General features: G+C 47.9%; 1 protein-coding gene across 1 annotated transcript; it reads left to right on the plus strand.

Annotated features, from left to right (window-relative positions):
* Positions 1 to 13,738: 13,738 nt before the first annotated feature.
* PIK3IP1 (phosphoinositide-3-kinase interacting protein 1) lies at positions 13,739 to 23,312 on the plus strand (the record flags this gene model as incomplete). The annotated part of the gene is made up of 6 exons (XM_082852637.1): positions 13,739 to 14,145; positions 15,086 to 15,202; positions 15,293 to 15,412; positions 16,300 to 16,500; positions 16,601 to 16,679; positions 23,108 to 23,312. Exons 1-6 carry the CDS (start codon positions 14,073 to 14,075, stop codon positions 23,310 to 23,312), a joined length of 795 nt encoding a protein of 264 aa, XP_082708763.1. The 5' UTR covers positions 13,739 to 14,072.
* Positions 23,313 to 25,688: the final 2,376 nt, after the last annotated feature.

Here is a 25,688-nt window from a genome sequence, read left to right on the forward strand (position 1 = left end):
CCTAGACCCTCATATAAGAAATTCTTAGCCTCCAATGTAAGGGTTGATGACCTGGGAGAGCTGATGAGAGGAGGTCCAGGCACTGGGAACACAGGGAAGAGGTATGACAGGTTCCCAGGACACCGGGAGTGGGAGGCACAAAAGAACAGAGTTTGAGGCCAAAAAATTCCTGTGATTCTGCCAGTACAACAACACTGCCAGAGAGAGAACGACAGGCCCAATGAAGCTGCTAAAACCAATCTAAATGAGAGCTCACATCCTAACATCTGAGGGAAACCACTTCAAGAATAAGTAGAAACTGAAAACTTGATCAATATACTAATTTTGGTTCAAAATAATCCAGTGGGGAGAGGGAGCAAAAGGGGGTAGAGATGAAACACGATTGGCCATGTATTGATAATTCCACAAGCTGGGTGACAGGTACCTGGTAATTCATTACATTATCCTCTCGACTTTTTCATCTGTTTGAAAATTCCCATAGGAAAAGTTTATATATACCAACAAGTTGGTCAATAACCACTAGAGCCAAGTTTCACAGAAGATACCCTATTTGTTATGGGAGAAAACTGGGCATCTCTGCTCATCCAAAAACCCTAAAGAGCTCAGGACACCCTGAAGCTGTGAACTTTCTCTCCTGCCCCTCCTCTCACAGGTCTGCTGCCAGAGCCAATGATCTTGATCTGTTAAGGAGCAGCACAATGCGTGCAAGTCATTTCACTGGGTCTCCTTACCTGGTTATTCACAAGAGCAGGGAAGAAGAAACTCAAGACCTCCCCTGGGGAAACTACTGAAATGTAAATTCTATCTTCTGTTGCCCAATAGGAAAGGAGTGTTTGGTTAGGATGACAAGACGAGAATCCATGGGAGTGAGGGATGAATTCTGTTCCTAGTAGCACTGTGTGGTCACTGGGCAACCTGAACAAGTCCCATTCTCTCTGGGAGCTCCTCCTTTCTAAAGACAGGGACATATTGCATATGGAAACAGCACTTGTAGGTGCTTGTTTTGGCAGCACGAGAGAAGTTCAAAAGATAGTTTTTTCCCATGTGTCTCCTCAGCAGTATGACAACTCAGGGATAGTAATTTACAAAAAAGTATACAGCAGATCCTAAGGCTGGTGCCACTCCTGACCTCTGGAGAGCTCTGGTTCAAGAAAGAGGTCAGAAATTCAATTCACAACTGGCAGGAAGTACTGGGTCTGGGCTGAGGGGTGGGAGTGGTCCTCCAAGTTTCTGGGAGCATGAATTAAAAAACTCAGCCAGCATTCCCTGACATCCAGCGGGTGAGGCTTGATAGCTAATGAGTCTGGGTCCAGAAAAAACAGTGCAAACAAGGCTATCTAAAAGAGTAAAAACCAACTCAGAAAACAGCGTGACATAAGAGTTTGACAAAAGCAAGCACAGCACAGTAAGGCAATAAAACAAACACTTCATAATTATTTTAAATGACAAGGGTACTAATTATATAAATGATCCACACAGAAGTACATGCTCCAAAAAAAAAAAGAAAATACAAAATACTAATCACAATACACAAATGTACTACATATCAGAAGCACATCTAGGGTAATAAAAGTAGAGCATTCACAAAGTTATGTTAATAAAAATAATATGGTGCTGGCATAATGATAAACATATATATCACTGGAACAGAATTGAGAGTCCAGAAATAAATTCATACATCTATGGTCATTTGATTTTTGACAGGGGTACCAAGACCATTCAGTGGGGAAAGGATACTCTTTCAACAAATAGTGCTGGGACAGCTAGATAAACACATGCAAAATATAACACCAAAAAAAAAAAAAACCCCCACAAAATATAACACCAAAAGCACAAGCAACCAAAGAAAAAACAGATTAACTAGACTTCATCAAAATCAAAAACTTTCGTGCATCAAAGGACTATCAAGAATGTAAAAACACAACTCACAGATGGGAAGAAAATATCTCATATATCTGATAAAAGTCTATTATCCAGAATATATAAAGAACTATTACAATACAAACAAACCAATTAAAAAATGGGCAAAGGACTGCAATAAACGTTTCTCCAGAGAAGGTAAACAAATGGCCAAAAAGCACATGAAAAGATGTTCAACATCTTTTCATTAGTCATTAGGAAAATGCAAATCAAAACCACAATGAGATATCACTTTCCCCCACTAGAATGGCAATAATTTTAAAAAGGGGAGGGGGGATAACAAGTGTTAGCAAGGATGTGGAGAAGTTGGAACTCGTGTTGCTGGTGGGATGCAGAGGTGCAGCCACTGTGGAAACAGTCTGATAGGTTCCTCAAATGGTTAAACTCAGAGTTAACCACAATTCCACTCCCAGGTATACACTCCCAAAGAACTTAAAACAGGTATCAAACAAAAACCTGCACATGAATGTTCATGGCAGCATTATCCATAAGAGCCAAAAGGTGGAAACGACCCAAATGTCCACCAACTGATGAATGGATAAACAGAATGTGGTATAACCATGCAAAATGAGGTTATTCAGCCGTAAAAAGGAATGAAATACTGGTACACTCTACAACATAGATGAATCTCGAAAACATTATGCCTAGTAAAAGAAGCCGGAAACAAAAGGTCAAACTTAGTGTGATTGATATGAAATGCCCAGAATAGGCAAATCCACAGAGACAGAAAGTAGAGCAGGGGTTGCCGGAGGATGAGGACCAGGGAGGATGGGGGGTGGGGTGGGTGACTGCTAGCAGGTAGTAGGCTTCTTTTTGGAGTGATGAAGATGTTCTGGAATTAGAGAGAGGTGTACAACCTTGTGAACACACTAAAAACTGCCGAATTGTACACTGTAAAATGGTGAATTTTATGGTACCTGAATTATAGTTCAATTAAAAAAGTAGAGCATTTTTTTATTGTTAAATTTACTTAATTTCATTATTAAGTTTTGTTTTTAAATGTGTCTGTCTTGGGGCTTCCCAGGTGGCGCAGTGGTTGAGAGTCCGCCTGCCGATGCAGGGGACACGAGTTTGTGCCCCGGTCCCGGAAGATCCCACATGCTGCGGAGCGGCTGCGCCCGTGAGCCAGGGCCGCTGAGCCTGCGCGTCCGGAGCCTGTGCTCTGCAACGGGAGAGGCCACAACAGTGAGAGGCCCACGTACCGCAAAAAAAAAAAATGTGTCTGTCTTGATGGCGCAGGACATACTGACATCTGAAGGCTTGTGTGCCCCGCTCTGCAATGTATTCGCCACCATCAGTTCCTACCTCATCCTCAATCTCCAGCTGCAAACCGATCCTCTAGCCGTTACTTGAACACAGACTGCCAAGCTCTTCCAGGCTCCAGCACCTGTACTCATGCTATTCCTTCTGCCTGGAAACTTGTTCCCTCCGTCCACCTCATTCAATCCCATCTTGTCTTTCTTTTTTTTTTAAAAGAAAAAAAAAATTTTTTTTTTGGCCGCACTGAGCAGCTTGCGGGATCCTAGTTCCCTGACCAGGGATAGAACCCGAGCCCCTGGCAGTGACAGCGCCAAGTCCTAACCACTGGACTGCCAGGGAACTCTCCCATCTTGTCTTTCAATACCAAACACAAACATTACTGGCACCTTGAAGCTCCTCTGACTTCGCCCTGCCCCAGCTCGGAAGATGTTCCTTTCTCTGTACATTCCTCTACAGTGGCATTTCTTATATTATATTGTAATGGTTTGGTCCCATGTTAGTCCTCTTCTCCACCCCAGACTAGGACCCCAAGGAGACACAAATTTCCTCTTCCATCTTGAGCACCAGTGTAGTGTACCATCCCTATCTTACAGATGAGTAGACAGGTTCAGAAAGGTTGAGTAATTTCCCCAAGATCATTAGACTTGTTAAAGGATGGAGTTGAGGAGCTGAGATCAGAACTGGGCCGTCTCAGATCCAGGGTTCTCCCTATCAGCACAGTGAGGTGGTTATTAGCAAAGGCTATGGGATCAGACTGCCTGGGTACATAGCCTGGCTCTTCCACTTATCTTTGTGGCTTTAGGCAAGTTACCTAACCACTTTATGATTGTTTCTTCATTTATAAAACGAGGATAATAGTCCTACACACAGGATTTTTATGAAGAATAGATGAAATAGTATATATAAAAGCACTTAGAACACTATTTGGCACACACTAAAGTGCTCAGTAATGTGAGTTATGATGTTTATTACTGTCCCACATCGACCTACTGTTTGGTAAACACTGGATGGCTGTACATCATTCTATGTAGAGATTTCTGGGTTATCCGTCCCACTGCCAAGTCAGGAATCCAGAGAGGGGATGTTAAAGCTCCAACAGTGATAATACTTTGATCTTTTTAAGGCTCTTTGGGTTGACCATGGCCAAAAAATGGAGAGGAAACCAAGTATCTTCTACCCCATTCCTAGATAATTTGGATTTTCTTAAGCCACCCAGCATAACCAGAGAAAAATCAGAGGCTCGGCTGGGCTTCAGCTTCTAATCCAAGATGGTGGCAGTAACAACAATAATATTAATGATAATAGCTCTTAATACATATGAAGCATTCTTCTAAATGCTTTACATATATTAACAACGTCATGTTTATTGGAGTAGATTTTCCTACTATAGCCAAGAGAGAAGAAAGTCAGAGTAAAAAGCAGAGTAAAATGGCTGATGGCAGAACCACTCTGGGAATGGGAAGATTTCTCATAAATCTGATGACCTGTGAAGGTGACAAAAGGCCTCTCAGTGTTGAAAGGGACAAGCTACTAGAAAGTGGAAATGCCCCTCCACTGCCTGGGCAGCAACAGCCTGGCTGCAACTGGGTGGAATTTCTACTTCTAATATCAGGACAATAAGGAAGCTGCTGCCAATACTGCATAAAACTCAACAACATTAAGCAGTGATGGCTGAGTTCCAGCTGAGCCATTAAGGTAAATGTAGAAGAAAGTGCCAGGTAGAAATATCACTGGAAACTCACAGAACACATTGAGTGTTTGAAGCTGGTACTTAACCTCCTATCGTTGAAGTCAGGGTCTTGCCATGATGGGGCCAAACCGAGTCCACTTACGACTCCCCCCTAACACGCACATTTCTGTTATCTGGGCTTCACAGTAGTAAGATGTTCATTCCCCTCATCCTTGCGTTTCCTTCCAGCCACAGTCACTCTATGATCGTGTTTGGGATTTTTTCTTCTTCTTGGTTCATTTTACTGTAAGAGTCTGAAGATTATATATCACAACTTTTTTTTTTAATATTTCCGGACATAAAAATTCTTTAAAGGATATTTCTTAAGAGGAGATGGGATAGAGTTACCTGTGGGAAAAGGTGGGTGAAGAGAACAGTGCGTATGATGGTGTAGAATGGGAGAGGGAAAGGAGGGAACTGAGGGTAAAAGGAAGAGCGGCCCCTGACACAGAAGCTGCTCAACAACTGTTTGCTGACTGAGAGAATGAACAGCAACAGTGGAGTGAAATACCAGGATTCAAATTGTTCCACCTCTTGAATTTTTTTTTTTTGCGGTACGCGGGCCTCTCACCGCTGTGGCCTCTGGTTGCGGAGCACAGGCTCTGGACACACAGGCTCAGCGGCCATGGTTCACGGGCCCAGCCACTCTGCGGCATGTGGGATCTTCCTGGACTGGGGCATGAACCCGTGTCCCCTGCATCGGCAGGCGGACTCTCAACCACTGCGCCACCAGGGAAGCCCTGAATTTTTTTTTAAATGTAGTATATTCATTTTGTTTTTTTAAAAAAATATTTATTTATTTATTTGGCTGCCCTGGGGCTTATTAGATCACTCCCTAACACCATACACAAAAATAAGCTCAAAATGGATTAAAGACCTAAATGTAAGGCCAGAAACTATCAAACTCTTAGAGGAAAACATAAGCAGAACACTCTGTGACATAAATCACAGCAAGATCCTTTTTGACCCACCTTCTAGAGAAATGGAGATAAAAACAAAAATAAACAAATGGGACCTAATGAAACTTCAAAGCTTCCGCACAGCAAAGGAAACCATAAACAAGACCAAAAGACAACTGTCAGAATGGGAGAAAATATTTGAAAATGAAGCAACTGACAAAGGATTAATCTCCAAAATTTACAACCAGCTCCTGCAGCTCAATAACACAAGAACAAACAACCCAATCCAAAAATGGGCAGAAGATCTAAACAGACATTTCTCCATAGAAGATACACAGATTGCCAACAAACACATGAAAGAATGCTCAACATCATTAATCATTAGAGAAATGCAAATCAAAACTACAATGAGATATCATCTCACACCAGTCAGAATGGCCATCATCAAAAAATCTAGAAACAATAAATGCTGGAGAGGGTGTGGAGAAAAGGGAACCCTCTTGCACTGCTGGTGGGAATGTAAATTGGTACAGCCACTATGGAGAACAGTATGGAGGTTCCTTAAAAAACTACAAATAGAACTACCATATGACCCAGCAATCCCACTACTGGGCATATAACCTGAGAAAACCATAATTCAGAAAGAGTCATGTACCAAAATGTTCATTGCAGCTCTATTTACAATAGCCAGGAGATGGAAACAACCTAAGTGTCCATCATTGGATGAATGGATAAAGAAGATGTGGCACATATATACAATGGAATATTACTCAGCCATAAAAAGAAACGAAATTGAGCTATTTGTAATGAGGTGGATGGACCTAGAGTCTGTCATACAGAGTAAGTCAGAAAGAGAAAGACAAATACCGTATGCTAACACATATATATGGAATTTAAGAAAAAAAAAAGTCATGAAGAACTTAGGGATAAGACAGGAATAAAGACACAGACCTACTAGAGAATGGACCTGAGGATATGGGGAGGGGGAAGGGTAAGCTGTGACAAAGAGAGAGAGTGGCATGGACATATATACACTACCAAATGTAAAACAGATAGCTGGTGGGAAGCAGCCACATAGCACAGGGAGATCAGCTTGGTGCTTTGTGACCACCTAGAGGGGTGGGATAGGGAGGGTGGGAGGGAGGGAGACGCAAGAGGGAAGAGATATGGGAACATATGTATATGTATAACTGATTCACTTTGTTATAAGGCAGAAACTAGCACACCAGTGTAAAGCAATTATACTCCAATAAAGATGAAAAAAAAAATTTATTTATTTGGCTGCACCGGGGCTTAACTGCGGCATGCGTGATCTTTAGTTGCAGCATGCGGGATCCAGTTCCCTGACCAGAAAGCAAACCTGGGCCCTCTGCATTGGGAGCGTGGAGTCTTAGCCACTGGACCACCAGGGAAGTGCCCCACCTTTTGAATTTTGATATTTTCCCAGCTGCCTTGTTATTCCCACATCCAGGATAGATTTAACAGATAAACACCTGATTTACATATTGTAATGCTAACTACAATCACATATAAATTAAAAATAATTCATGGCAAACACCACGATCAGGGCTTGGCACACCTGAAATACACAGATGAATGTTATTACATTTTGAAGACACAGCAAAGATTACGGCAAAAGCGCTGCCTCCCTAAAGTCAGCCCACAGAGCCCATCACTCCATATGACTGCCTAGACTATGCCTAGCAACTGGCCAAGGTCAATGGCTCCAGCTCCAAACCCAGGCCTTTCCTTTCCCGCTCCCTCTCCCTGACAGCTTACAGCTTCTGGGCTCCACCTCTGACCTCCCCTGTTTATGGCGAATGCTCTTCATAAGCTCTGAAGTCTGGATTTAAGGCCTTTCCTTACCTCCAGCACCTGGCCTCATGGAGTTCACACACCCTCACCATGCTCATGAATTCTAAGGCTGCACCCAATGCTCCTTTGTGCCTTCTTGCCAGCCTGCCTTTGTTCTAGTAGCTTCCTAGCTCATCCCCCCTCACCTGGGTCCTACTCAGGTTTTCCTGTCTAGTTGGCCAACACGGGTCCCATATCAAACTGCTTGCTGGGCACTTCCACACGCACCCCTTGCCCCCATGTCAAATTCAAAACCACAGAGGCCAGGCCCATGACACAGGACCACCAGGGAAGTCCCCAATGTATTCTTTTTAGCTCTTCTCTTACTTGACCCTTCTGGCAGCGTTTAGCGATGTGGGCCCCTCCCTCCTTCCTGAAACAGCTTCACGAACCCACACTCTCCTGGTTGCCAGTTACGCACCTTTGGCCACATTTTCTCAGCCTTCCCCCAGCCTGCTTTTCTTCCGGCTCCTGATCTCAGAGAGTGGCACCACCACCTGACGAGCTCCCACACCAAAGCCAGCCTCCTTAGGTCTTCCTGCTTGTTCCCGACACCCCCTCGGTCACAGAGTCCTGCTCATTCTTCTTCATCAATGCGTTGCCTCTCCTCAGCCTCACTGCCTACATTTACGGAGCACAGACTATGAGCTGGACAGGTGTGTTCTAAGTGTTTTAATCCTCACAACAAGCCTCTAAGGTAAATTTTATTATCATCTCCAATTTCAGATTAGGAAACAGAGACACAGGGTGTTTAAGTAACTTGCATGAGGTCACACAGCTACTAAGTGGCAGAGCAGGATTCAAACCCAGGTGACCTGACCTAATTCTGGATCCAGGCCCACTGTTCTCTCACCTAGATCACTGCAGCTGTCTCCTTGCGGTCTTCTGGCTCTGACTTGGCTTCCTCTAATCCTCCACACTGTGGCCTGACTCAACTCACTAAGACAACAGTCTGACTCTTTACTAGATCTGCATGTTCAGAATAAGTCCACATTCAGGGACCTCCGTAACCTGGTCAGCAAGTATTTCCCTCTTTGGCTTCATGCGTTTGTTTCTTGGCCTCACTTTAATCACCACCCTGAAAGCTCCACTAGCCACGGTGACAGCCTCCACTGCCAAGCTTCTGCACATCGTCTGATCTGCCAAGAACACTAACTCCGGACTTCCCTGGCGGTGCAGTGGTTAAGAATCCACCTGCCAAGGCAGGGAACACGGGTTTGATCCCTGGTCCGGGAAGATCCCACATGATGCGGAGCAACTAAGCCCGTGCGCCACAACTACTGAGCCAGTGCTCTAAAGCCCACGTGCTGCAACTACTGAAGCCCGTGTACCTAGAGCCCGTGCTCTGCAACAAGAAAAGCCACTGCAATGAGAAGCCCGCGCACCGCAACAAAGAGTAGCCCCTGCTCGCCACAACTAGAAAAAGCCTGAGTGCAGCAACGAAGACCCAACGCAGCCAAAAAAAAAAAAAGGACACTTAACTCTTTGCCCTTCAGAGTTTACTTTTTCTGATAATCCTTTTCTGACCTCCTGAAACTAGGCCATATGCCCCTCCTGCGAGCCCCTGTAGCCCCCAGTGGTAATCCCTACTGTAGCATTGATTTCTCTGCGTTGTTTTTCCTGTCCACTGGTACCTGCTCTATCACAAGACTGTGAACTTCTCAAGAACAAGGACCTGGTTAGGGTCACTGTTGTATCCTCAGTACTCGGCTTAGTGCCTGCCTATGTACAGCATTTAATAAATAATCAGTGAATCAATAAACCTTTATTGTTTGTGTCATACTCTTTAACACCGACTTATAAATGCCCTATATTGCTTTTATTTTCATATGTGTTAGCCTGATCTTTATAACCAGATTGCAAGTTTCTGGAAGATAGCAAATGTGCTCAGTACTTCTAAGTCAGAGGTTACTGACACAAAAACTGACACATTATTAAAAACTAACAATTATTCAGGGCTCAATGAATGTCAACAATCCAAAGATGTAGGTACTATTTTTCTCTCTCTCTCCCTCCATATGAGGAAACTGAGTCAGGGAGTTTAGTAGCTTCCCTAAGATGACACAGCTAGTAAGCGACAGAGCTGGGATTTGAATCCTGACATTTGTGCCTGTATTCTCAACCCCTATAATCAGAGGCTGAGGAAACTTGGAATTACCGATGTTAAGTAATTTACCCAAGGTCATACTGTAGTGCTGGGACTGGGACCCAGGTCTTCCCAAAGCCTGCACTCTTAATTACACTGCTTCTTTTGCTTAAATAACCGCGCTAAAGCTCATACTGGGTGTTGATAAATTTTGAAAGCTGCAGATCCAGTTTACTGAGATTGGAGAATATTAAATTCCCTTCCAAAAGAAGCATAATTGTAGCTTACCGAGTTAATTTACCTTAAACATCGCCAGCCTAGTCGTACCAGCCAATTAAGTTTATGGTCTCTACTTCTCTCCCTTCAACGCTGAAGGCTGTTTTCCTCAATGTGAAAGCCTTGTTTTCTAAGACTGGCCTCTAACTCAAAATCAGCTCTCATTCAGGAATTTACTCTTCCCTTTATTTCCCAAAACCAGTGATGTGATTGATGTTCCCAAGTTCCCTGCTCTCGTGGCCCCTCATCTCCCCAACATGGAATGTCTTGTTTCTGAAAGTAGCCTGTGATCCACAAGCCTTCTTGGCTGTTTTATTGCTTACCCTTAAAAAATTACTATTCCCTGTCAGCTTAGACTCTTTTCCTCACATACTCTGCTTTTTCCCTTTATTGCAAACATTTATTAACACTTAACTATGTACTAATATGGACATAATCTAACTCACTGAAGGCCATACTTTAGAAACGGCCTTGAAGTTTAGATCTTTTGACTGGACTATGATTTCCTTAACAAACTTCATAAAACCATCTCCTGCTCAGTTTGCAATTGTACACCCAAATATCTCTCAGCAAAATCTCAGTGGCCACTTCCACAGCACATAATATGGAGAGAATATCGGGAGTCAACTCATTAGACCTTACCACGAAGAATTTTTTACCAACACCTTGGCCCTTTTGCTGACAAAAGGATTCTTAAGCCTTTTGACAGCGTTATGGCTTCCTTAGAGCTCTTCTACGTTCAAAATGAACTGTCCAGCTTTCTTGGGAAATGCTCTGGAGGCTCTTTCCTGAATTAACTGTACAGCTTTGTCTCTCTGGATTAAGCACTGATTTAATATGAAACCAACAGTTAAACATCTCTGAAATAGTAAAATATGATTATATTTCACAACGTTGTCTTCAGGATATAAACAATCCAAAGTGACTATTTGGGTAGTGCTGTATCACATTATTATTATAGGAATATTTTCAGAAGAAATCTGAAGTTTAGAATAACTATAGGCCATAAAATATGGACATATTGCACTAACACATGAAGCAAAGTTCAAATTTGTATTCTAAGAAAAAGACCAAAACATCACCAATGATGATGACAGGCACATCTCTGAACTTGATCTGATTTCCTTGAGGAAGGAAGGTACTGAACCGGTTATAACAGAATATGCCTTTGAAGGATTGAGCAACAAGTCCGTCATTCTAGAAAAAAATCAAATCATCCTGATAAATGTCTTAGTTATAAGGGAGAAAAAGCAGAGATGACTAGGCTGATAAAAATCTCCTCTGGCCTGTCTTATATCTCTTCCAGGCAGTGCTGTTCCTCAAAAGACACATGGCACAAAATATGGTTTTGCTGTTATATCAAAGTGTGTAAGTTAGGGAAGATAGCAGTTTTTTAAACAGAAAAATTAGATGATAACAGCAACAGGTAAAGAAGCTTTGGGCTTCTGAGGAGGAAGTCCTGGCACCCCTACATAGGCACAGTAGATAAACTGAAAACAGTACAAGTGCTGGTCTGAGTACAGCCTGTCTCTATTGTAATCAGAAGGAAGAGTATTACAATCCAGCAGAAGTAGCCGTTCAAAGTCTAAAGAGGAGCATTTCATCAGACAATAATTGAGCACTCACTGCATACAAAGGCAACAGATTAGGTGCTGAGGGATCCAAAAGAACCCCCTGCTTCTCTGAAATTAGAACTGTATTCTCATTTTCTCAAGCCAATGTATTTTATGTAATGAAACAAAATATGCATCATAGATCTCTTGCAGTGGTGTAAGAGTATTCAGGACCTGCAAGGAAAACTGTGCAAAGAACTTTCCCCTTCAGTCTTTTCCTTGTAGAAATATCCTACTGGTTCCCTGAAAATAGTGTAAGCTTTCTTTAGCAAGTGAAATACCACCCTGTTACTCTCTCCCTCTTACCCTGTTTCACTTTTTTTCATAACACTTAAGACCGCTTGACATTTTATAGATTTGTCATCTGTCTTTCTCAACTAGAATGTAAGCTTCATGAAGGCAGAGATTTCAAAATATTTTGTTCGCAGATATATTCTCAGTATCTCAGTATCCAGAACTATATCTAGGGCTTCCCTGGTGGTGCAGTGGTTAAGAATCCGCTTGCCAGTGCAGGGGACATGGGTTCGAGTCCTGGTCCGGGAAGATCCCACATGCTGCGGAGCAACTAAGCCCATGCGCCACAACTACTGAGCCTGCGCTCTAGAGCCTGCGAGCCACAACTACTAAGGCTGAATGCTACAACTACTGAAGCCCGCGTGCCTAGAGCCCGTGCTCCGCAACGAGAAGCCACCACAATGAGAAGGCCGCGTACCACAACAGAGTAGCCCCCACTCGCCACAACTAGAGAAAGCCCACACGCAGCAACGAAGACCCAATGCAGCCAAAAATAAATAAATAAAATAAATTAAAAGAAAAAAAAAGAACTATATCTAGCATGTAGTTGTAGGAGGTTCTTAAAATTTTTGTAAAATTAATAAAAGCATTAAAAAGACACCTGAATATTATGTTAGAATTATTAAGTTATAAAATTTTGGCGTATCTGTGTATATATGTGTGGGTGTGAGAGTAAATTTACAGACTCCATATGGTGTGATTCCCAGTGGACACCAAGTCAGGAGTCAGAGGATCACAAGCTTGTGTGGGGAGTTAGGAGAGTGATTGCAAAAACAAAGCAACATGTCTTATTTAATGGATGGAAGGAATCAAACATTGTCAGCAAACGTCTCCAAAGAGTAAACTAAATGTATCTTTCTGTCCTTTCCATGTCTGAAATCTGAGTGTAGTGAATCCAAATTCACTTCAGATTAGTTGGTTTGACATTAGCTTTCTTCCTTGAGAAAACTTTTGACATTTATGTAGTAAAGGTTTCTTCTTTTCCCTCCTCCCTAAATTACTGCCTGCAAGATGCAAGCCCTCAGATCCAAACAGTCTCCCATTTCTATTTTGAGATTTGCCTGAGTCACAAGGTAATCTTGGCAAATCACTCTGCTCTATCTCTTAGTTTACTGAGGCTGCCTGGGACCTGGAGCTGTCAGCCAAACAGGAAGAGAGCTGTGTTGCCTAACTCCAGAAGGTCTCAGTCCTATGGATGTGGTGAGGTTTAATGATGGATATAAACGGCTGCAGATGGAATTCCCACAGGGTGGGGGTGGCGGGGGGTGGGGGGGAGGAAGGCAAACATTTTACTTCCTCTATAGGAACTCGGGGCTGGTAGAAAGGCCAGACTATTAAATATAGCTGAGCAGATATCTCAATGTGTCTGCAAGACATGTGTTTCCAACTAAAGAGACCCCTTCTGTATTCCTACTTATTCCTACTATATATGACACCCCAAACCCCAAATATAAGCAAAGGTATGTGACTGATCTGACCCTGGCAAAGTTACACTGTTTAAAAAAAAAAGAGTCAGTGTTTATAAACACGTATAAACTACAAAGGCCCTTTTTCAAGAATGGGTATAAAGAGCTGCTTCCACCTGGATGCTCTGATTTGTGACCCATCCACGGTCTCAAGTTCCTCCTGGTTGTGTAGCTAGCATGTTCTCCCTAAGTGGTTCTGCCTTAGTCACTGTGATTCTAAACTCCCTGCCCCCACCCCCACCCCCAATGATGCCTCTTGACAAAATTATTCTTTCTGTACTCACACAAATGGAAACAGAAGAGATGAAAGGCCCCGGGGATGCAGACAGTGCAGGTCTCAAGCTGAACCACTGCTAAGCACAACCTGAACTTTTCTGCCTCTCTTCGCTTGGCTGAGTTCCTCTCCTGACTCAGGGTAGAGTGATGAGCCTGGCATAGGAGGCTTAGGACCCAGGGGGCGCCTTTCAGCCGAGAGAAAAAAAAAAAAAAACAAAAACCACCTCGCTGCAGCAAGCTGGCTGGGAAGCTCCCAGTTCTAAAGAGAGGCTGTTTACCAGAAGAGCATAACAAGGGCAGGTCTGACTGCAAGGCTGGGAACGGGAGGCAGAGCCGCCGCCAAGGGGACCCCGGTTGGACCCTGGTTGGTCAGTCACCTGCAGGACGAAGGAGGTGAGGATGCTGTTGGCCTGGCTGCAAACAATCCTCGTCGTCAGCAACATGCTCCTGGCAAAAGCCTATGGATCTGGAGGTGAGATTATTGTCTTTCCTTTCTGCAGTAACTTAATGAAGCAGAAAGGGTAGAGCTCCCTATTTCCCAAGCAGGAAGGAAGATGACAGGAAACGAAGCTTTTAGCAGGTTCCTGTTGTCCCATGAAAGCCTTTTTTTTTTTTTCCCCTTTCTCCTTTCCCTGCCAGGAGCTTGCAGCTCCATCTTTGACATTAAGAACAAAGGCAAGTAGCCACTTTCTCTTTCCTTTTCCTTGCCTGTGGCTCATGAGTGGATGGAACTTGGGGGTTCATCTCCCCTACTCCTAAGTACTGTCCTTTTCAGGGGCTTTGCACGGTGTCACCAGAGCGCAGGCCCTCCTCCCTCAGCCCCTTCCTGCGGCTCTCCTGCTGAGGCGAGTGGGAGTTTGGAGTCACATCCAGGCAGCGATGAGGCTGGTTCCCTCTGTCTGAGGCTCCCTTTTCCGTGACTGAATCAAGGCTTTTGTAGAATTCTCTTGGGAGGGAGTGTTGCCTGTGGAAGTGTGGCCACATCCGCAGAGAAGGGAACACAAGAGTTTATGTAACATGGAATGACAACACAGGGATGGATTTCGGGTCCGGCTGCCCACCGACCGAAAACTCCCATCGTCTCCAGAGAGAGACCTGAACCCAGGGCTCCCCAGCACCCTCCTGCAAACTGGCACAAGTTCCAGAGCGACAACCCCTTGGGTTGTGCGGTGCTTTCCGGCTTACAAAAGAGAAAGAAAAGAAAAAAAGCTAATACTGAGCGTTGGGGGCCGGGCACCGGGCACCGGCTGGGGGGCTCTTCACGCGCTCTCCCTCCCTTCTCTTTCCGGCCTCACAACCCTGCGAGGCAGACGGGGTTTTCCACGTGAGGGCAGCGTCTCCCAGCTGGGGTGGGCCCGGGCTCCCCTGCCCGCCACTCAGTGTCCTGTCCGGGGGACTCCTCTTCCTCACAGGCTGCTTCTGGGACAACGGCCACCTGTACCGGGCTGACCAGCCGTCTCCCGCACCGGGCCTCCTCTGTCTCAACTGGCTGGACGCGCAGAGCGGCCCGGTATCTGCCCCCGAGTCGGGTGAGTGCCTGTCCCGCGAGGCGGGCCTCGGGCGGGCGGGCGGCGGCTGCGTCCCGGCCCCGGCCCATGGCGCCTTCTTTCCCCTCCCAGGCGCCGGCAACCATAGCTACTGCCGGAACCCGGACCAGGACCCACGTGGGCCCTGGTGCTACGTCAGCGGCGAGGCCGGGTCTCCCGAGAAGCGGCCTTGCAAGGACCTGCGCTGCCCAGGTACCCGCTCGGGACCCCGCGCCCAGGGGGGGCCAGAGAGCCGGCAGCGCACGTGCGACCGCGCGACGCCGGCCGGCCCCGCCCCGCCCCGCCCCGCGCCGTCCGATTGGCCAGGGCTGTCTCCAGGCCGCGGGGCCCGAAGCCCATTGGCCAGCGCCGCCGCCTGGAATGAGCTCATCCTCCGCGAGCGCCTAGTAAACAACCGTGGGCCGCGAGGCCCGGCCCCTCGGCCGAGCTCCCTGCCCCATGCTTCGCCTGGGGAGCCGCAGAGTGGCGCGTCCCGGGTCCACGCCCTTAGTGAGACCTTGGGCGTTTACGGACCTCTTGTGGAGCGTCTGCTGTGTGCTAGGCACTCAGCTCACAGCACCCCCGCCATCCCCAAGAACCAGTTTGGGGGATCTGAGCCTCAAAGAAAAGTTCAGCGATTTACCAAAGGCAGTGACAGGGTCCAGGTTTGAATCCAAGTTTCTTAGACTCCATAGTCCATACTTGTGGCTCCCGGCGCAGCAAGACGATTCTCTAGGATTAAATGGGATATGTAAACATATAACATAGGGATTGGCATAAAGCTTGGGCTCAACAAACCTGAGCTGCTCAGAGGAGTCATGGATTGTTTCCTGGCATAGAGGGGGGACCCCTGGAGGAGGTGGCAGCTGAGCTGGACCTTGGAAGATGGCAAGGATTTGAGCATATGAAGACGTGGGAGGCAGGAGAGGCCCTTTCTCATAGCCTTCCGCTCACCTTGGCCTCGTCCCAGCTATGGTGCAGCCCTTAGGCCTGGTCTTGCCCCTAGGTCTTGAAATAAGTGCGTTCTAAGGTGGGCCCCCTCGTCTCCCCCCAGACTCAAGGCACTTTCTGATGAGAGCTGTTTCCCACTTCACCTCCAGAGACCACTTTCCAGGGCCTGCCAACCTCTACAACAGAAACCGAGGAGGTGTCTGAAGTGCCAGGAGGAGATGAGGTGCAGGTGTTTGCTCCTGCCAACACCCTGCCTGCCCAGAGCGAGGCCGCTGCCGTGCAGCCAGTGATTGGGATCAGCCAGCGGGTGCGGGTGAACTCCAAGGAGAAAAAGGACCTGGGAACCCTGGGTATGACTGCCAACCCCTGTCCTTGTGGGATTTATTGAGAAATGTTTGCTGATTATCTGGGGTGGAGATAATGGTATACCTTGTGTCCTGTCCTTGGCAGGCTACGTGCTGGGCGTTACCATGATGGTGATCATCATTGGCATTGGAGCTGGCATCGTCCTCGGTTACACCTACAAGAGGTCAGTAGCTTCTCTTCTGGGCTCTCTGAGAGAGGAGAGGAAGGTCCACAAAGTCAAAGCAGACTCCTTTGTGGCATTCTTACCCATAAAGGAAGTGAGGTGTTGGAAGAGGAAAACCAGCTCAAGATGTAGAGACTTGGTTCTAGTCTTTACCAGGTGACCTTGGACAAACCCTTTCCTTTGGTGCCTTTACTCCTCACCCCAAAGCCTCCTGAGGTAGGGGTTCTTGTTCCCCATTTTACAAGTGAGGAAGCCTTCATCAGAAAGGTGAAGTAAGCTTGCTCAAGGTTATACTGCCTGGGAGTGGCTGGATTCAAACCCAGCTCTTTTGACACCACATTCCCTGCTGTCTAATCCAGCATGCCTCGTGTGGAAGTGAGTGGCCCTGCAGAAATCAGGCTGGGCTCTCATTGCAGGGACCCTGAGATTGAATTCTTTCTGTGAGTTATAAAATTCTGGTACTAGAAAAAGTTCCCAGCCACTGCTTTTGCATTTGGGGCTTGAATGTCCTGAGCCATAAGCAGTGGGATCTCCTTTAGGACAGGAGGAAGGAAGTGAGTAAGAGGATAGGGAGTCTGTTAGCTACTCTACACCACATATGAGAAAGCCAGAGAGGCTACCTGGGAAACTCAGGGACATGACCTGTGGCTGGGACGGCAGAAGGAGGAATGCTTATTTTGAGAGGTCCCCTGAGATGCCATGTGGAAAAGGGTCTCAAAGCCAGTGACGGATGCATGATGATAAGCCAGAGTTATGCCCGTTTTTACAGCACTAGCTAACTCTGGGAAAATTATTTGCAAAATCTTGGGCAAAATCAGGGGATTTGACTTCTAGTCCAGAGTATGTGTGATGTTTCTTTTCTATGGTCTGGGAAGGCCTCCTATAAGGGAAGTGATGTGGTGGCCTGCATTTTCCAGTGGTGAAGACCACGTCTGAGCCCACAGCCCCAGTGGGTCACACAGCATTAAATAAACTGAGGTGTCCTTAGGGCAATGTAGTCAGCCTCCTCATTTTACAGATGGAAAAGGGGAAGCGTTGGGTAAGAATAATAACAACAATAACAGCAGTAGCGAACATTTACCAGAGGCCAGGCACTGCTTCAAATGATACGCACACTTTAACTCAATCTTCGCAATCACCCCTTATGAGGTAAATGCTGTTATTATCCCCAGTTTACAGATTAGGAGACAAGAGAGGATATGTACCTTGCTTGAGGTCACACACCTAGCATTTGGTGGAGTTAAGTCTTAGCCCTGCCACTAACTAGCGATCTGTGTGACTTTGGGCAAGTTGCTTCTGTTTGCTACTCCAGGGCACTGCTGTAGCTGAGGCATGCGACTGCCTGGCACATAGTAAGTGGTCAGTAAACCATAGCTATTTTTCTTTTCTGTAAAATGTGGGTACTGCACTAGCACTCTCTGGGCCCCAATGCTTCTCTGATCGTCTGTGATTCAGGAAGCACAGTTCAGAGAGGGGAAGTATTGACCTGAAAGTGTCTCCTGACTCCCAGTGCAAGGTTGCTGCCCTCAGTGGGATGGTTGACGTGGCAGGTCCAGGGGCACCTGCTTGTCATTTCACAGAGTCAGAGGAAATGATGGGGAGACCCTGGTTATAGTTCGTAGTCAGACCCAAACTGTGTTGGCTGAGTCTAGCTGTTGAAATATTTCCTCCTTCTTCAGCCACTGGATAGCAGTTGGCTCTCCTCCAATCCTGTGACAGTGTCCAGGCCTCCAGGTGCGTGAACTGACTGCTAAACGTCCTTAATTGCAAGCTCAGTTCTTAGGCCCAGTGAGGAAGCCAAGCCTTTTTCTTCTAGATTTGTTCCTTCAGGCTGTCACAGGATTGCCCCAAGGCCTTGTGTTTATTTTCCTGTAAACTCAGGGCGGGGTACCAAGTCACCAGACTCCCCCGTCACTAACCATCGGACCACCCCTTCCCTCGGCAAAAGTGCTCTGAGCACAGACTGTACAACAGGAAACCGCATGTGGGCTGGAGGCAAGCTCTCAGCCCCTATCTCTCCCCAGAGTCAGAAAACAGTGTTCTGGAAAGCGCTGTTGAGCGCAGGTCCTGCTGCTTCCCTGCACCTCCGTTTCTTGTTTCTTGTCTGTTCAGTGGGGCTGTATCCCCACTCCACACACACACACATACCCACCCCAGATTACCATTAAGTATTACGTGTAAACAGTAGAACACCAATCAGGTTAAATAACCACTAGCTGCCAGCATTTATTGCATGCTTTCTTAATAAGCGAGGCCCCACTGAATGCCCTTCCCTGATGATCACGCCCAAGCCTCAGGACCACACTAGAAGGATCACTTTTACACCGTTTTACAGTGAGAAGCTGAGAGCCAGGGAAGTTAAGTGCTGTGTCCAGGCTACACAGCCAATAAGGTGTGTCTAAGGATTGCCAGTATCTCCCAAAAGTCCAGCGAGGCCCAGGAACTTCATGCCAATTTGCATTGGATTGCATAGGACAGTAGGAAAAATTGGAACTTTCAAAATAAAATAGCTGGGTTTAAAAGTTAAAAGAACCAGGATCTAGTTCTGGAACACCCAGTTCTGGGTGTGACAGTGGGCAAGTCATTTACCTTCTCTGATCTCCTCATATGTAAAATAGGGGCAGGAGATTAGTGATGATACTCCCAGCTCTAACGTTGCCTAAAAAAAGACGGTATTACCTGGTGGTGGCTGCAGGCAGTACTGAGTTCAAATCCCAAATCCACCATTTGCTTGAATAAATGATTAAACCTCTGTGCATCTGCCTTCCCATCTCTGAAACAGAGATCCTAATAGATGCCACATAGGTTTGTTGTGAGGATGAAATTAGTGTAGTTTGGGCAGACAGTTGGTGTTCCTAACCTTAGCTGCCTTGAGAAACTTGTCCTGAGCAGCAGTGTGGCACAGCACTGCTTCTGACTGAGAAGGGAGCAGTGGCTCAGAGTTACATAATAATTTGAAGGAACCCGTGTTACCTGAAGAAGGTCTCGGGTGCCTCCAATCAACCCCCGAAAGAGGATGTCAGACACAGGCAGCAGCTCCGTCCACACCTGCTCTCTCTGGCCAGCCCAGCTCCCGGTCCTGGCCCCAGAGCAGTCAGGATAGAATTACTGCAAGCCATGAGCCCCCCTATCCCCCTCCCCACAAAGGCCAGGGAGAGAGCTTTCCCCTGGCCAGGAGGGGCAGGCAGGTACCAGGCTTCCTCTCAAGGGAGGCAGGGCAGCAAGTGGGGGCCGTGAGGGCTCAGCCTGGCGGGTCTTTGTCCTGGTTGTCTGGGCCACGAGGTTCAGGTGGCCAGTCTGCAGCTCCCTGCCCCTGCCACTGCCCCTGCAGCGTCTGTGCTCTGGCTCTGGAGGGAGTATTTATTTTCTGATACAAAGGCAAGGGAAAAACTGTAAGTCAACACCACTCTGCCTGCTTAAGAGAGGAGCTGAGTCAGTGAATAAGTCTTTTGTTCTTTCTTGGCTGCCAGACAACAGCCTGGCTGCCCCCCCTACCCCTAAAAGGTGGTGAGAAGGGGCTGAGCCGCCTGGTGGTCAGTGCAGCAGGCCTGCTGGCCTCTCTCAGACCTCAGAAGGGGCTGGGGGCAGCCACCGCACCTCCAGGACTCACAGGCACCATTAACAGGAGGCACGTGGGGTTGGGTGTGTTTTGAGGCTTCTAAATGGAAGAGACTGTCATCCAGATGAGTCCCAGCACCTGCTTCCTTCATTACCCTTGGCTGCTCTTCCAGCCCGGCTCTGCCCCATTAATCCAAATTGATTTTTCCCCCCTAAAGCAGCAGTACCCAACCTTTTTGGCACCAGGGACCAGTTTCATGGAAGACAGTTTTTCCACGGATGGGGGTGGAGGGGGGGGGCATGGTTCAGGCGGTAATGCGAGCGATGGGGAGCGGCAGATGAAGCTTCGGCTCATTTGCCCGCCGCTCACCTCCTGCTGTGTGGCCCAGTTCCTGACAGGCCACAGACCGATACCAGTCCACGGCCTGGGGGTTGGGGACCCCACCCCTGCCCTAAAGATTTGTGTATGATGCAGCCTGACCATTATCAACGGCTCGGCTGACCACAGCTGGATGCTTGATAAAGGAGGTAGCTGAGGAAAGCAGGGCTTTGGAGTCAGACTCCAGAGCCTCACTTTGTTCTATAAAATGTGGGTGATATTTGCAGTCTTGCAAAGTTGGGTGGAAAGTGAACAAAGATGGTACATGTATAAAGTATGTGGCATCCAGTAGGTGCATAGGTAGCTCTTCTCATGCTGGATGATGGGAAGGCCATTTCCTGGCACCTTAGTGGGTCCTCAGGAAGCATGAGTTCCTGCTTTCCCTCTTCCTCCAGCCCCTTAGATTTTGAAATTCAGGCCTGGCCCAAGACTCTTGGCAGATACTCTCCTTCTTTTGTAAATGGCCTTTTGGTCTTCTGCTGGCTTGGGGGCTCCCTTAATAAAATTAAACCGAGACCTTCCAAGTTTCTCCCTACATGGGCAGACTTGAAGAATCTAGCATTTTTTTTATTACAGAGGTAGGTGTTTTCTTCGATGTGGCGGCAGCTGTAACCAATGGGCAGTGCCCAGGGGCAAAGTGAATCTCAGGCTGTGAGTGGGAATGCACTTGGTCCAGACAGCCCTGTCCTCATGGCCCTCCATGGCCCCTCTGGGTGCTCTGGGAGGTCCTCTGCTGCGGGGGTTGGTGGTGTCCAGTACAGAGCCTGATGAGGATGGGTAGGAGCTGCAGGCTTACACATTCAGAAACTTGGCCACCCAGGGTGAGTCAGGGAGATGAGCTTACAGGTTTGCCTTCTGTGACCTTACAGTGAGAAATAGGGAGTCAGGGCACATGTCATGTGTGGGATCTCACAGAATGTTAGGGTCCGTGTAGGTTAACAAGTCCAACTCCCTGTTTTACAGATGATGAAATGAAGGCCCCAAGAGAAGGGGAGTGGCTGAGGTCACACAAATAATACTCACCTTGGCTGGGCAGTAGGAGAGTTCCCTTGGGAACCCAGATTAAGATAACGTTGCTTGGTGAGTCAAGTCGTTTTCAGGGCAAATCATAACAGCCTCCTATGAGTTTTACAGCAGTTCCACTGTTTTTGAAATGCTTTCCCATCCATTATCTTATTTGGAGGCAGATATTATCCCCATTTCACAGATGAAGAAACCAAGGCTCCCCGAGGCCAAGTGTCACACAGCCAAGGCTGGGCTGCTCCAAGTACAGACAACTGGTTTATTTAAAGACAGTTGTGAGGTACCTGTGCCAGCTTTTCCCTGTCCAGCCCCTGCTGTTTTCTCAGTGTTACTCTCCAGTCTCTGGACACTTTTGTCATCGCACCTCACATGGTGATGGCTGTGTAATCCATCTGATCTTGGCCGTCTCCCCAGGGAGTCTGAAGCAGGCCTGTGTTGCTGCACCAAGCCATCCATTGGCTACTTGTTTCAAGGCCTCTTTGGGGTGGGCTCCTTCCGGAAAGATTTCCTCTGACAGCTGAGCCCACGTATCTAGTTGCTGTGTCAGACGATGCTGACCTGCGTGCTGGGGGCTGGTTCTGGTGTGCATTGTGCTAGGCACACACCAAGCCCTTTGGCTTGCAGTGGGGGTGGCCTGGTCCCGTGGGGTGGGCAGAACATGTGCAGCTGGAAGACTGGGTGTGTGAGTCTCTGCCCCACTGTTTCTTTGGGGGTGACCCTGATCGGGTCAGAACTTCTGTTGAGCATCAGCCTGAGTCTGACAGACTTGGGTTTGAGCCCACCATGTCATTCGGAGAGTTCAGTTTCTCTGGACTTACTTCCTCATCTATAAAATGAATGGTAAGACCCAATTGTTAGGGTTCCGAATGAAGTGAGATAACACTCGTAAACTTCTTAGCATGGAGCGAGCACTTCATGTGCGTGAAATGGGGCAATATCAGGGCCTGACTGGGTCACTGAGCACCATGAGAATTGGAAGGCGTGTGAAAACTCAGGGTCCCATGGTCATTGTCTTCCATTGACCTGAGCAGCCCTCAGAGTCCTTTTTGGCCCCTGCATGGTCCCTGTTTCTAGCCAGGGCTCACAGCTTCTGGAAATTTTGGATAAGATGTCTCAGAACAGGATGGTCTGGTCAGTTTTCTGGACAATTTTATAGGTGAGGGCTGAAAATTCTCTGGGTCTTGTGGCACCTTGGGCTGAAAAAGCAAAACTCCACCTTGCTGTAAGAGTCTCTTTCCTACACAGTATCTTCATTGAGCCCCACTGCAGCTGTGTGAGGTTCATGCAGATGAGGTTTAGGGGCTCCTTGCTGAGTTAAGGCAGTCTGGCAGAACAGAAATCTAGGCCATGAGCCACTGACTGGCTGTGACCATGGCCAGCCCCTGCCCCTGCTGGACCTCAAGATGCCACCTTAGGAGCAGAGCCATGCAGGAGGCAGAGCCTGAACGCTTCCCTCTTCTCCTGCCAGGGGCAAGGACCTGAAAGAGCAGCATGAGCGGAAGGTGTGTGAGAGGGAGATGCAACGAATCACCCTGCCCTTGTCTGCCTTCACCAACCCCAACTGTGAGATCGTGGATGAGAAGACCATTGTGGTCCACGCCAGCCAGACTCCAGTTGACCTTCAGGAGGGCAGTGCCCCCCTCATGGGCCAGGCGGGCACTCCAGGCGCCTGAGCCCCCCATGATGGGCAGGAGCCCATGCAGACAGTGGTGCAGGACCGCCTACCCACCTACAGCTGGGAGGATCTACACTTTTTGTTGTGGTTAAAAACCCCCACTTATTTTTTTGGTTTGTTTTTGGTGAATCCTAAGACAAGCAGGTGGTACTGTGGGCTGAGGGTGAGGCTGGGTGGGGTCCTACCAATGCTGTTTCTCCATCCCATGGAGCAGGATTTTGCCCGTGGATGGAGGCAGCAGCAGTCCCCACAGCAGTGCTGCCAACAGGGCCTTCCAGTGCCCCGGAACTGAACCAGGGATGGACAAGGAGCTCCCCCAGCTCCTCTGTGCTTTATTGTCCAAGATGGCCTCAGCCTCTGCCTCCCCATGTGTTCTCCTTGGGCTTGAGTGGTGCACACTGTTATTCACAGTTCAGGTCATGTAGGTTGAGAGGCAGTATTTAAAAAAGATATTTAGTTTTTTAAATATTTGGGATGCAATTCCCTGCAGACCTCTGAGAAATGGAAATAAGTCTGTACGAAAGTCAGAACTGTGGGTTGAGAACGGGATCTAGGCGGGGGGGCTGCTGGCAGTGATGTGCCTTGACAACCGTGGGCTGGGCCCAGGGACTCTTCCTGTTTTGAAAGTAAAGGAAGGGAAGAAGCGCACTGAACATTCCACTTAGGAAGAGGGTAAAGAAGTATCTGCAGCTGCCTCAGGCCACAGGACCCGAGTGGACCTGGGGTGTCCCAGACGGTCTCTCTTCAGGGTGGATAGTGACCTTTCATTCTTCAGGGGTGAGACAGCAGCCAGCTAACCTACGGGAATGACACTGTGGGTGAGGCCTTGTGAACTGCTTCTGAGAGGTTAACCTGGAAACCCACTCGGAGGCAGGGTGATGGAGGGGGCTTCAGGACTTGGCACCTGCCTCGGCCCAAATCTGCAGGTGGCTCTGTAGCCTCCAGGCCAGCGCCTTCCTGTGGGGTCAATAGGGCGAGGGCCACGACCCCTAACTTGTAAAATAATCATAGAACCATTGAGGGACCTTAGGGTGCCCGAAGCCTTTTGGACAGAGGGGCCAGAAGTGGAAACTGACATTCAGGGTCACAGAAGAAGCTACCAGCACGGCCAGCCCTGAGGCCCTGATATCACGCTCGGAGGCCTTAGCACTGCTTTCCGTCCACAGAGCTTCCTTCCCAAAGCCCTGCCACTGCCTCACATGGAGAGGGGTTAGTGGGGCCCAGTCTCTCCGGCAGGCTGTTCCTGGAAGTGATTTGCTGAGGGGACCTAGGCCTCAGGGGGTCCCTTGTTGGTAGAGATGCAGAAGAGAACATTACTGGTTTCTACTTTTCTATAAAAGCATTTCTCTGTGTACATGTTTTATATACCTCATTCTGACACCTGCCTATAAAGTGCAGGAAACTGCTCTGCATTCGACTTATATAAATTTAAAAAAAAGGACGACTCCATATTGCCAAGTTTTTGTGGGGTATCAGGACCCTCCTCCCAAAAGTTGGGAAGTTTTTGGTTACCTTGTCAACACCTGCATGGCAAGCTCTCTGTCCTTCACTCGGGCCCTGCACCTAGGAGGCAGCAGCAGCTGGATGGTTGGGAACCGCAGCCTCCGTGTTTGGGCGTCGCAATCAGGAGCTTTTCAGGTCGAAGTTGCAGGGAAGATGGTATGTGGCATCCCAAAGGAGGCTGGTCACTGCAAATCCTCTTCCCGTCAGCATTCTTTCCGAGGTGGAGATAGTTAAAACGAACATCCAGGCAGCCCCTGGCAGGGGCTGGAGACGGGGTGGTGGGTGGTGGTGCTGTAGCAGCCGAAGGAGGGATAGGTGTGCAGATGGGGGAAGAGTCTCCAGGCTCCCAGGAGCAGCTCTGGGCTGTGGAAGGTCCCTGCGGGGGTGGCTCCTAGGGCTCCAGAAGAAGCTACCAATGGGAGTTCGTTGGGTTTTTTAGCAGGGACTTAGCAGTAGGTTCTCAGCCTCTAGGAACACTTAGGGTGACCTCTACCCATACTCAGACACTGCTCTATATACTTCTAGAAGCAAGGGGCACCCTAGAGCATCAGTTTTTCCAGGAAGCAGATCCTGCCCTTCAGTTGGACTCCAGCTTTTGGAGAAATCACCTTTGGGTATGTGGATGCCTAGTGTGCCCGGGATCCTACAAAGCCAGATCGCAACATCTTGCCCAGCCGTCACCCTCCACGGCAGACCCCATGTGCAGAAGCAAGAAACAGGTCTCCCCCTGAATACTTGCAGGGAAACACCAGGGGTGGGGGTGACTTGCATGCATTTCTTCCTTTAATGAAGGTGGCACCCAGCCCTGCAGAGGACTCCAGGATAGCCTGGCTATGGGAGCGCACGCATGTCAGAGGGCGGCAGCGTATGG

This window comes from Leucopleurus acutus, assembly GCF_964270905.1.
Source record: "Leucopleurus acutus genome assembly, chromosome: 13".
In the NCBI taxonomy this organism is placed as follows: Eukaryota; Metazoa; Chordata; class Mammalia; order Artiodactyla; family Delphinidae; genus Leucopleurus; species Leucopleurus acutus.